The sequence below is a fragment of the Trichechus manatus genome, unplaced genomic scaffold (assembly GCF_000243295.1).
Source record: "Trichechus manatus latirostris isolate Lorelei unplaced genomic scaffold, TriManLat1.0 scaffold00021, whole genome shotgun sequence".
In the NCBI taxonomy this organism is placed as follows: Eukaryota; Metazoa; Chordata; class Mammalia; order Sirenia; family Trichechidae; genus Trichechus; species Trichechus manatus.
The window spans coordinates 17,960,083-17,971,078 of record NW_004443957.1 but is presented as its reverse complement, the minus strand read 5'-3'; the positions used below and the strand labels follow the sequence as shown (position 1 = coordinate 17,971,078).

General features: G+C 36.3%; 1 protein-coding gene across 4 annotated transcripts in view; it reads left to right on the top strand.

Annotated features, from left to right (window-relative positions):
- Positions 1-10,996, top strand: part of STX6 (syntaxin 6) — a 58,804-nt gene that overhangs the window by 23,198 nt on the left and 24,610 nt on the right. For all 4 annotated transcript variants that reach the window (XR_002823489.1, XM_004372882.2, XM_023728089.1 and 1 more), the window contains exon 4: positions 7,389-7,451. Coding sequence is in view for 3 of the 4 variants with exons in the window: in XM_004372882.2 (XP_004372939.1) it covers positions 7,389-7,451 (63 nt within the window). In the remaining variant the exon portion in view is untranslated. The remainder of the gene's footprint in view (positions 1-7,388; positions 7,452-10,996) is intronic.

Here is a 10,996-nt window from a genome sequence, read left to right as displayed (position 1 = left end):
GGTTTGGTTTTTTATAGGAGCCCTGGTGATACAGTGGTTAAAGCGCTTGGCTACTAAGCAAAAGGTTGGCAGTTCGAATCCACCAGTGGCTCTGTAGTAGAAAGATGTGGCAGTCTGCTTCTGTAAAGATTTAAAGTCTTGGAAACCCTATGGGGCAGTTCTACCCTGCCCTATAGGGTTGCTATGAGTCAGAATCAACTCAATGGCAGTGGGCTTTTCATTTCTGTTTCTAACAAGTTCGAAATGCTCTTCTGATAAGGAAGCCCTGTTGTTAGGTCACAAATTTTTTATAAGGTATATAATTGTCCAGTTATTTATTTTGTAAATATGATTTTGTTTTATAATAGATTTTAGAATGACACTTCTGTACATACTGGTATTTAAATGGTACCTTGAAATGAAGCATATATTCAGGACCTTAATTATTATATTTGTTCTTTCTACAAGGCGGTACTATGAAATTGCAAAATTTGCAAATTGCAATTTAGAGGCCATTGTATCAAAAGTTGTTAGTTGATATAATTGGATGCAGAATCTGAAGTTTGTTTTCTACTGTCTGAAAAGCTTTTAAAATACATTCTTTGAAAGAAGTGTCCTCAATTGAGTCAGTACTTCAAAATGTTACAGTCCTTCCAGAGTTGAGATCAAAATCATATTCAACTACATGATCCGACTGAATATTTTAGTTTTTTTTTTAAGCCCCATTTAATCATTCCTGTTTTAATTTATGACTCCTTGTTGGGAAGCTGTTACTATTTGCCAGTAGTTAGCTAAGAGTACCTAACTGAGAGCTTTTGCTGATCTGACTTTAATACATTCTAATTGACAGCCCTAGGAGGAAAAGAAGTAGCAGTGATGCTAACTTAATAATACCTTGTATTGATTCCATACTACTGCATTCAGCTGAACAGTATTTGTATACCGGGGTTGCCAGGATCTGGGTGGAAGAGATTGACAGAGAGGCATCAGGGAGTTAGCAGAGCTGGGAAATGATCATGCTCAGATCAGGAGTTTGTACATCACACATTTATGTAAGCTCCTCTGTTACCGTGAGTGATGGGCTTTCGTTTAATGTTGCTCAAAGGGAATCCATTTTGATCCACTTTATTTTTAAAACAGCGAGTGTCAATTGTGTGTTCTCCTTCTTACTCGGGGTTCAGTGATACTCCACCAAGTTTTTTGGTTGTACCTGAAAAAGTAAATCTTTTTCCTCAATTAATGGCCATTGGTTTATGTCTTTAGTAAGCCTCGCTTGTTTAAAGAGTCTTGTGGATATTTTTCCAAGCATCTTTTAAGTTTGTATAGTTTTTACTAAAGTTTTTGCGGGCGGTTTTTAATGAAGAAAGCAACGTTCTTGTTTTTGTATAATCAGCATTGATATTTTTGAGGTACTATAATTATTTATTTATTTTTATGTTTTACATGTGTAGAGTCGCCTACACATCAGAGGTTTCACATGTGAAAATTTTCTGTTGTGGAAATACATTCCAGACCTGACTTTGGTTTACTTTGGTAGTAAAAGGTTTTACAGTATATGGCAGAACAATAATGAATGAGGACTCAGGGGCCTGAGTTCTAGGCCCAGCTGTGACCTTAATAAATTTTAATTGTGGCAAGTTATTCAGCCACTATCAATCTCAATTTCCTTTAGCTATGAAATAATCCACACCAACATTCTCTGACTTTATTTTAACTTACAAAGGTGTTTAGAAATATTCCTCCTCACTCCACCTCCCCCGCCACCAAAAAAAAACCTGTTCCCATCTAAAAATTGTTTACAGTCAATTTTAAGTCAAGATAGAAATGGCTGTGGTTAATGAAAAAGGGAAAGGTATCCAGTGTGGGCACAGATGACATTGGGTAGTGAGACTTCTGAGTGGCAAGCCCTGGGATTTATGGTATCTCATGCATTCAGTTTAGAAGACGGTGTGAAATTCCAATGTGGAATGGAAACAGGAGCATAAATAACCAGGACATTTGTTGTTCTTTTGGCAGATGAACCATATTTTATTGGGACTAACTGCTTCTTGACTGCTGATTCTAAACTTCATGTGTTAGAAAGAAGATGAGTAATTACGTTTTGACATGACAAGTTGTTACAAAATGTTTTAAACTGTTTAGTAACATAGCTTAACATTCCAAATTCTAATATGAAGGTGATCTGTTGTTGTACAGTATCTAGAGACTTTTAACTTACATACATGAAAAACCATCGCAAGAGTTGAAGCTGTAGCTCCTTACCTATGTCAGTGGCCACGTACATGATGGGCACCACACAGCTGTTAGAGAATTCACAGACCATCAGGCCTGACACACACACCCCACATATTTTTTTTATTAAGCAAAGAACTTTAAAAACTGGACTTTTCAATATATATTTCATTAAAGTAATTGGAAATATTTTACAGGAGGGAAAAATAGAAACCTAAATGCCAAATAATACACAAACACAAAACTTTTCGCATCTTCTCTTAGTCATCCCCCCACCCCATGCATGGGAGTTATACTTTTACATAGTCATGATCATACTGTTGTGCAAGCAGAGCTTTTTTAGTTATTTTTCACAATTAAAAATGATACATACTTACTATTTTTAAAACGCAAATAATTTTGATATATTAAAAGTGAAAAAATGCTCTTCTTCCATTCTGTAATTCCATTCCCTAGAAATAATCACTCTCAGTAGTTTTGTAGATTTTTCTAGCCTTTTTATGAACATTGAAGTACACACTCTTAAAGAAATGGCGTGATATTATTCTGTAATTTTTTTCTATGAAAAAATATATTGCGACCTAGTTCTGTGTCAATACAGATGCATCCAAAGTAGTGCTGTCCAGTAGAAATTGATGTGAACCACATGTCATTTTTAGTTTTCCAGTAGCCACATTAAAAAGAAACGGATGAACTTAATATATTTTACTTAACCCAGTGTATCCAGTTTTCACTGGAAATATTTGAAGTGTATTTAGATTTTATAAAATTTACGGTTGAAAAAGTAGATTTGCATACCCAAGTTGTTCCAAACATATTTAAAAGTTTTCCAGTAACTGAATTTAAATTTCGATTAATTAAAATTAAAGAAAATTAAAAATTCATTTCCTCAGTTGCTCTGACCCATTTCAAGCACTGAGTAGCTGCAACTGGCTAGAGGCCAAATCAGAACACATCTAGATTATTCTTTTCAATAGTTGCATACTTTCATATGATGATAATAGTTAACGTTTACTGAGTGTTTACTGTGTGTTAGACATTATTAGTCACTCTTCATGTATTATCTCTGTTAGTATCCACTATGACACCACAATCTCAAATGTACAGAGAAATAGATACTTAAGAGAAATTAAGTCGCCCAACTTTGCACAGCTGTTAAATAGCATAGCTAAGTCCTGAGCCCGGGTCTTTGACATGAAGGACCATGCTCTTAACCTCTTTTATAGTGTGGCTCTATTATGATTTGTTTAACCATTGAACTACTGGTAGATATTTAGGTTGTTGAATTTTGACAACTACAAACCATATTTCAGTGGCCAACTTTGTTTGCATTATCTAGATATTTAAGTAGTAAAGAATTCAATGAGAATACACATTTTAAATATTAATTAATATTTTCAAAATATCCTACAAAAAAGACTAGCAGTTGTATTTCTGATAATAGGGGATCAGATTCTGTATTTCTTAACACCTTCACCAACATCGAGTATTATCAGTCTTTTTCATCTTTCCCAATCTAATTGGGAAAAATATCTCTTAACTAATGCTTCTTTGATTATTAGTGGGTTAGTGCATCTTTTTATGTATGATTTTTTTGTGAATTGTCTGTTCACTGAACTCTCTTCATAAACGTACTGTTTAGTATGTAATACCACATTGTGTGGATTTACTGTAAGTTACTCTCCCAGTGTGTGGACATGTTACTTTTTTCTGTTTTTCTTCACATTATAAATAACGCTGCGGTGTACGTCTTTGCATATCCATTTTGATGTATACTTTATATGATGTTCTTAAATTCTTCTTAGTAGAATTACTGGGTTAAGGTAGTGAATATTTTGAGGCTCTTGATACAAAATGCCAAATTTATTTTCAAAGGGCTAGTCCAGTTTATCTTCCATCTATTGTTTGAGCGTAGCAGTATCTTTTTTTTTTTTAATTGTGAAATGTATATAACATTTGCCATTTCAACTATTTTCATGTGTACAATTCGGTGACATTAATTACAGTAGCCATATTATGCAACTGCTACCACTATCCACTTCCAAAAGCAGTATCTTTTTTAAAAAACACTTTTATTAATATAAAAATTACAGAAAAGTACACGTATCCCAAGTATATAGCTTGATGAATTTATTAACTGAACACACGCATGGAAGCAGCACCCAGAAGCTTCATTGTGCCCCTTTACAGTCATCACTTCCCCCCCTCACTGTCCTAACTTCCAAAAACACATTCTACATAGAGTGTTCAGTGGCCTAAAATGTCATTTTTAAAAATGTTGACATTTTTATTATGCAAATAATATGTTCATTGTTTAAACAAAAAGAAAGACTATCATAAAATTCATTGAATGCATTTTCAAAAGCATTATCCCACCAGTGAGCATTTCAGATATTTGTTCTGCATAGATATTATATATTAAATAAATGGGATGTTCTATTCCTGTTGTTTGATCGAACATCAGAATGTCATCTTAAACTCTAATTTATTTGTTAATTAGAAAAGGAATGCTGCAGTCCAGGAGATAGTAGCATGTGGTCTCACTTTGAGGGTTTTAGAACATGTTTGTATAGACCAGAGCCTTTCAAATTTCAGTGTTCATAAGAATCACCTGGGGGACTTGTTAAAATGAAGAGTTCTAGGCCCCAGCATAAAAATTCTGACTTAGCAGGTCTGGTGGGGCCTTGGAGCATGCTTTTTCTTTTTTTTTTTTTTAAATAAACTTTATAGAAGTTTTAGTTCTACAGAAAAATTGTGCAAAGAGTAGAGTTCCCATATACCTCCTCCCCCCTACACATCTTTTCACCTATTAACATCTTGCATTCCTGTGGTACATTTGTTACAGTTGATGAACCAATATTGATATTATTAATTAACGTTCATAGCTTATGTTAGGGTTCGCTGTTTGTGTTGTACGGTTCGTTCTATGGGTTTTGACAAATGCTTGATGTTGTGTGTCCGCCATATCAGTACCATGCAGAATTGTTTCGCTGCCCTAAGAATGCTCTGTGCACCACCTATTCGTCCCTTGGCAACCACTGATTCTGTTCAACCACTGTCTCTATAGCTTTGCTTTTTCTAGAGTGTCATATAGTTGGAATCATCATATGTAGCTTTTTCGAACTGGCTTCTTTTATTTAGCAGTATACATTTAAGGTTCCTCCCTGTCTTTTTGTGGCTTTATAGCTCATTTCTTTTTGTCACCGAATACTCCTCCATTATGTGGCTGTGCCACAATTTGTTTATCCATTCACCTATTGAAGGACATCTTGGTTGTTTCCAGTTTTTGGCAATTATGAATAAAGTTACTATAAACATTCTTGTGCAGGTTTTTATGTGGACATATGTTTTCATCTCATTTGGGTAAATACCTAGGAGTGCAATTGCTGGATTGAATGGTAAGCCTGTATTTAGCTTTGTAAGAAACTGTTATACTGTCTTCTAAGAGTGGCTCTACCATTTTGCATTCTCACCAGCAATGAATGAGAGTTCCTGTTGCTCCACATCCTCAACAGCATTTGGTGGTGTCAGTGTTCTAGATTTTAGCCATTGATAGGTGTGTAGTGGTGTCTCGTTTTGATTTGTAATTCCCTAGTAACATATGATATTCACATGTTTATTTGCCACCTTTATATCTTCTTTGGTGAGGTTTCTGTTCAGATCTTTTGCCCATTTTGTAATTGGGTTGTTTGTTTTCTTATTGTTCAGTTTTAAGAGTTCTTTCTTTAGCTTGGCTACAAGTCCTTTATCAGACAGAAGTTTTGCAAATATTTTCTCCCACTCTGTGGCTTCTGTTTTCATTGTCTTAACAGTATTTTTTGCAAAGCAGAAGTTTTTAATTTTAATGAAGTCCAACTTAATTTTTAGTTTTTGCTTCATTATTCCCTACTCTGTGTTGTTCACTGCCATGTCACTGCTGTATGCCTGGCACAGATTAACTAGTTGCTGTCAAATCAATTGACTCATGGCTACCCCGTGTTTGTCATAGTAGAGCTGTGCCATGGGGTTTTCAATGACTGATTTTTCACAAATAGATCAGTAGGTCTTTCTTTTGAGGTACCTCTTAGTGGACTTGAACCTCCAATCTTTCAGTTAGCAGCTGAGTGCATTAACCATTTGCACCACCCAGAGCCTCCAGCCCAGATTAGGTATCCATAAATATTTGCTGAATGAAAGAATGAGTGCTTTGAAAGTAGGAGCATGGTGGTTATTATTCAGACTTAACCACAGTTGGAATTATGAATGCTATGGTGCTGTCTATAATCCACCATTCATTTGTCAGAGGTCTTGGAAGGAATTTATAAAAGTCTAATACCTCAACACTTGAATCTGTAAAATTGTCTACTTGCCAATAGATAATTATAAAGTGTTTTGACAGCCTTTTTGACAGACTTAAGAAAAAAATGTTATTGCAGTCATCATGTACTCAGTTCAAATCATTTTAACATACACTGGGTTGTGGTTAAATGTGATAAGCCAACAGAAAGAAAAAATGGCTCATGGCTTAAGCATTTTGCTTAAGATTAAGTATGGAGTCTATTAATTTTTCTTTCCATTCAAAGTTATTTTTGATACCACTCTGAAAATTCTTTCTGGTGTTAGAAATAGTCTATACTTCACGTGAATCCAACTCAGAAATAAAATAAGTGAGATCTTATACCACTATTCAAAAGCAGTCTCTAGTGTTTAATGGTAAATATACTTTATACTCAAGTATATGGTGTTTTATACATATTTTCCTTGTAGATGATGACCCTTGAGCATAACCTGGGGTTGCCATTTACTGGTTATGGGACCTTGAGAAAGTATCTTAACCTTTCTGGAAATAGCACCAACTTCACAGGGGCATTGTAAAAGTTAAGTGATAATGTGTATGAGTGATTAGTACCATTTCTGGCCTATGCTAGGTACCCAGTAAATGTTAGGTTCCTTCCTCTTTCCTCCTATTTAAATTTAGTATCCAGGTTACCTCCTTTTAAGGGGAAGTCTTTCTCTTTATTTTATTTCCTTTACTTTTGAGTTTAAAAATAAAAACCAAAGAATGCTGTCTTTTTTTAAAAAAAAAGGGGGTGTAATAAATGATGCATATTTTGTGAGTATGTGAATTATTAATCATGATATTATTTAATCTCAAGATGTTTTTCTTTTGTTTTCCGGTCTTCTGCTTGTCTCATTAGGACATGAAGGATCAGATGTCAACTTCATCTGTGCAAGCATTAGCTGAAAGAAAAAACAGACAGGTAAGAAAACATCAGAATATACAGTATCAATTAAAGGAAATACATGGTTAGAGATTTGGAATTAAAAACTACTGTCCACCTGTGTATCATGTTATTAAGCAGAAGATCTGTGCTTGCTGACCCCGAGAGACGCCAGGATTGGACTTTGTGAAAGTCCTATCAGCCTGCACCAGCAGTGCCATCACCATTTCCCTCTCCTCTCCTCCCTTACACCCCTGCTCTGTCCTCTGCACTCCAGGGGGCTCCCTTCACATCCCCTGCTTACCCTTCTCTTAGCACTTACCACGTGGCACTTTGTTCATGGATTTATTCTGCACCTCTTGAGCACAGTCTGAGGTAGGATGTCTGCTAAGGGCTGTAATTGTCTATTTACTTGTCTTTCTCTGTGCTGGACCCCAGGCTTCTTGAGACGAGGAGGGATTGTACTGTGGTCTTTTTTTGTTTTTGAATCTCTAGCCACTGCTACGTTGCCTACCCATAGAACTCACTAGACATTTAATAATTGAAATTCAGTGTAAAGACTATTGAGGGACCTTAAATTTGTGTGTTAAATTATATCTCTTTGTCTTAAGTACCTTTTTAAAATTAGGCACTTTGCATATGATAGAAATTCCTTTTTAACTATTAAAATATAGTCCTTTTAAAAAAATATACAGTAGTCATCTAGAATTTAGATTTGCTTTAGATTTAATTTAGATTCTTTTGGTTGGGTAGAGTGTTTCTGCCTGCTGCTAAACTGTTGGATGGTTTTGTGACAGAATTGTTTTATAAATTCTTTGACTCTCTATTTTGCTTAGGAGTACGAACGATCACAGAGACTTCATGTTAAATGATATTACTTGCTTTAAATGACTTACCTTAACCTCATTCTATGCAGATTCTAGGAAGTTACCATTAGTCTATTTAGTAGCTTTTTAACTCGAGAAATCAGCTCACCATTTTTACTAACTAGGAATCAGTAGTTTATAATATAAATCCTTATTTTATACCTGGGTGTTTGGTGACCCACTCAAATTTGAAAACAAGTATTCTGAAAGTTTGAAGATGGGGCGAGCTCTATAAAAATCACCTAACATAATTTTCCTATTTCCCTTCCCTGCATTTTATTTTTCAAGTCATTGTTCTTTTTTCTTCCTATCTACCTCCCTTGCTCTTTTTTTGAACAGTACAGCTAGGAAAAGCCATTAGCTAGCCCATTCCATCAGGCTGTAACTCTTGAAAGAAGCTAGTGAAAAGCCACAAGCTGGCTAGTTTTGGAGTTCCCTTTTCGTATCCACCTCAGCTTACAGGAAGTTGAGTGATACAGTACCTGAAGTGGTTGTGACAGTGAGGTAGGTAACATATCCGCCTCTATTACTCTTAATTTGAATTTTTTATTCTCTGGTTAGTATAGTTGGACTAATGTAAATAAAATGAGTATTTATGTATTGCCTTTTCAAGTATGGCTTAGCATTTTATTTTAGGTCATGAGTGAATGTCATGGAGTCAGCTTTTCAAGGACTAGCAGGGCCAGGGTTCCAGACACTTAAGTAGGCAGAGTCGGCCTCTCTACCTTTCCCCTGCTTGGCACCAGGTGCCAGGCACTGTGCTGTTCCCTGCTTAGGAAGGGCCTCCCACTTTTCGGTACCCCAACAGGTGCTCAAGGCCTCTATCTTCTTCCCCATTAAAACATACTGCTGGGGGTCAGACATGATAAAGTCTAAGCTAATTCACAGTATGGTATAGGTGACTCTTGACATTGTAACATATGTCCCACCTTAGTGCAGGCCACGGATAACCTAGAAAAAATAGCCTTGACTATGGAGCACACAGGGTCCTCATGGGCCCTAGTTCTCTGACCACAGCCTAATGATGCTCTTAACCCTTTTCTGATCCTGAAACACTTACCACTGGGCTATGATGTTCTATGTAGAGTTGGGTCAGAATGAGCAGAAACGTTTAAACCTTGACAGCCCTAAGACCAGCTATGGGCAAAGGTACCCACAAAAAGCATTGGGTCTGTTTCTACCAGAGACAGTCACCATCCAGCCTCTTGACTGGACTGAAGCCCCTGCCCATTGGAAGCCCTCAACGTTTCTGGCCCTTCTCATAACTGCCTCAGAACATAGCCCTTTACATCCTGGGCTTCTTGGATCTTAGCCCTTGACCTTTGGCCATGTGACTGAATTCACCTCTGACAGTCAAGGAGGTCAGTGTTGGTATTGAGAAAGGGAAGTGGGGCTGGGGGAGTGTTAGTAGTCAGTCAGGCTTTGACTGTCCTGAGATAAAAAATACCTGGAAAGAGACTTTTGGAGCCATGGCGGCTGAGTGACCCCCCAAAACTGTTGCCCTGAGATAATCTTTAAACCTTAAACTAAAAGTATCTCCTGAAGTCTTCTTGAAACCAAACAGTAGTTTAGCTTAATTAGTAAAGAATATCTGCCTTGAGCATTGTCCTCTTTTAAAGAATTATCTATATAGGATCAAACAGCTACTTGGTAGGTTAGATAGGAACCTTAGGGGGCAGTGAGTTTATGTTAATGGTGGAAAAATAACTCGGGAAAGGCAGGTGAGAATGGTTGCACAACTTGAAGAATGTAATGAAGGTCACTGAGTTGTACTTGTAGACATTCTTGAATTGGTATATGTTTTGCTGTCTATATTTTCAAGAACAACAAAAAATAAATTATTATTGGGGGAAAAAAAAGGATTTGGATTATGGGAGAGAAAAAATACCTGGTAAGAAAATGTGGCAACCCTACAGGGAAAAAGAAAACATTGTTTATCATTTTCAATTTTATATTTAAGTCTTTGATCCATTTTGAGTTAGTTTTTGTGCATGGTGTAAGGTTTGGGTCTTGTTTCAGTTTTTTGCAGATGGATATCCAGTTATGCCAGAAAGAGACTGTCTTTTTCCCAATTAACGGACTTTGGGCCTTTGTCAAATATCAGCTGCTCATAGGTGGATGAATTTATGTCTGGATTCTCAGTTCTGTTCCATTGGTCTATGTATCTGTTGTTGTGCCAGTACCAGGCTGTTTTGACTACTGTGGCAGCATAATAGTTTCTAAAATCAGGTAACGTGAGGCCTCCCACTTTGTTCCTCTTCTTGAGTAATGCTTTACTTGTTCGGAACCTCATCCCTTTCCATATGAAGTTGGTGATTTGTTTCTCCATCTCAATTAAAATATACCAGTGGGATTTGGATCGGGATTGCATTGTTTCTGTAGATTGCTTTGGGTAGAATTGACATTTTCACAATTGTGAGTCTACCTATCCGTGAGCAAGGTATGTTTTTCCACTTATGCAGGTCTCTTGGTTTCTTGCAGTAGTGTCTTCTAGTTTTCATTGTATAGATTGTTTACGTCTCTGGTTAGATTTATTCCTAAGTATTTTATCTTCTTGGGGGCTATTGTAAATGGTATTGATTTGGTGATTTCCTCTTTGAGTTTCTCTTTGTTGGTGTAAAGTAATCCAACTGATTTTTGTATGTTTATCTTGTATCCTGAAACTTTGCTGAAATCTTCTATTAGTTCCAGTAGTTTTCTTGTGGATTCTTTGGGGTT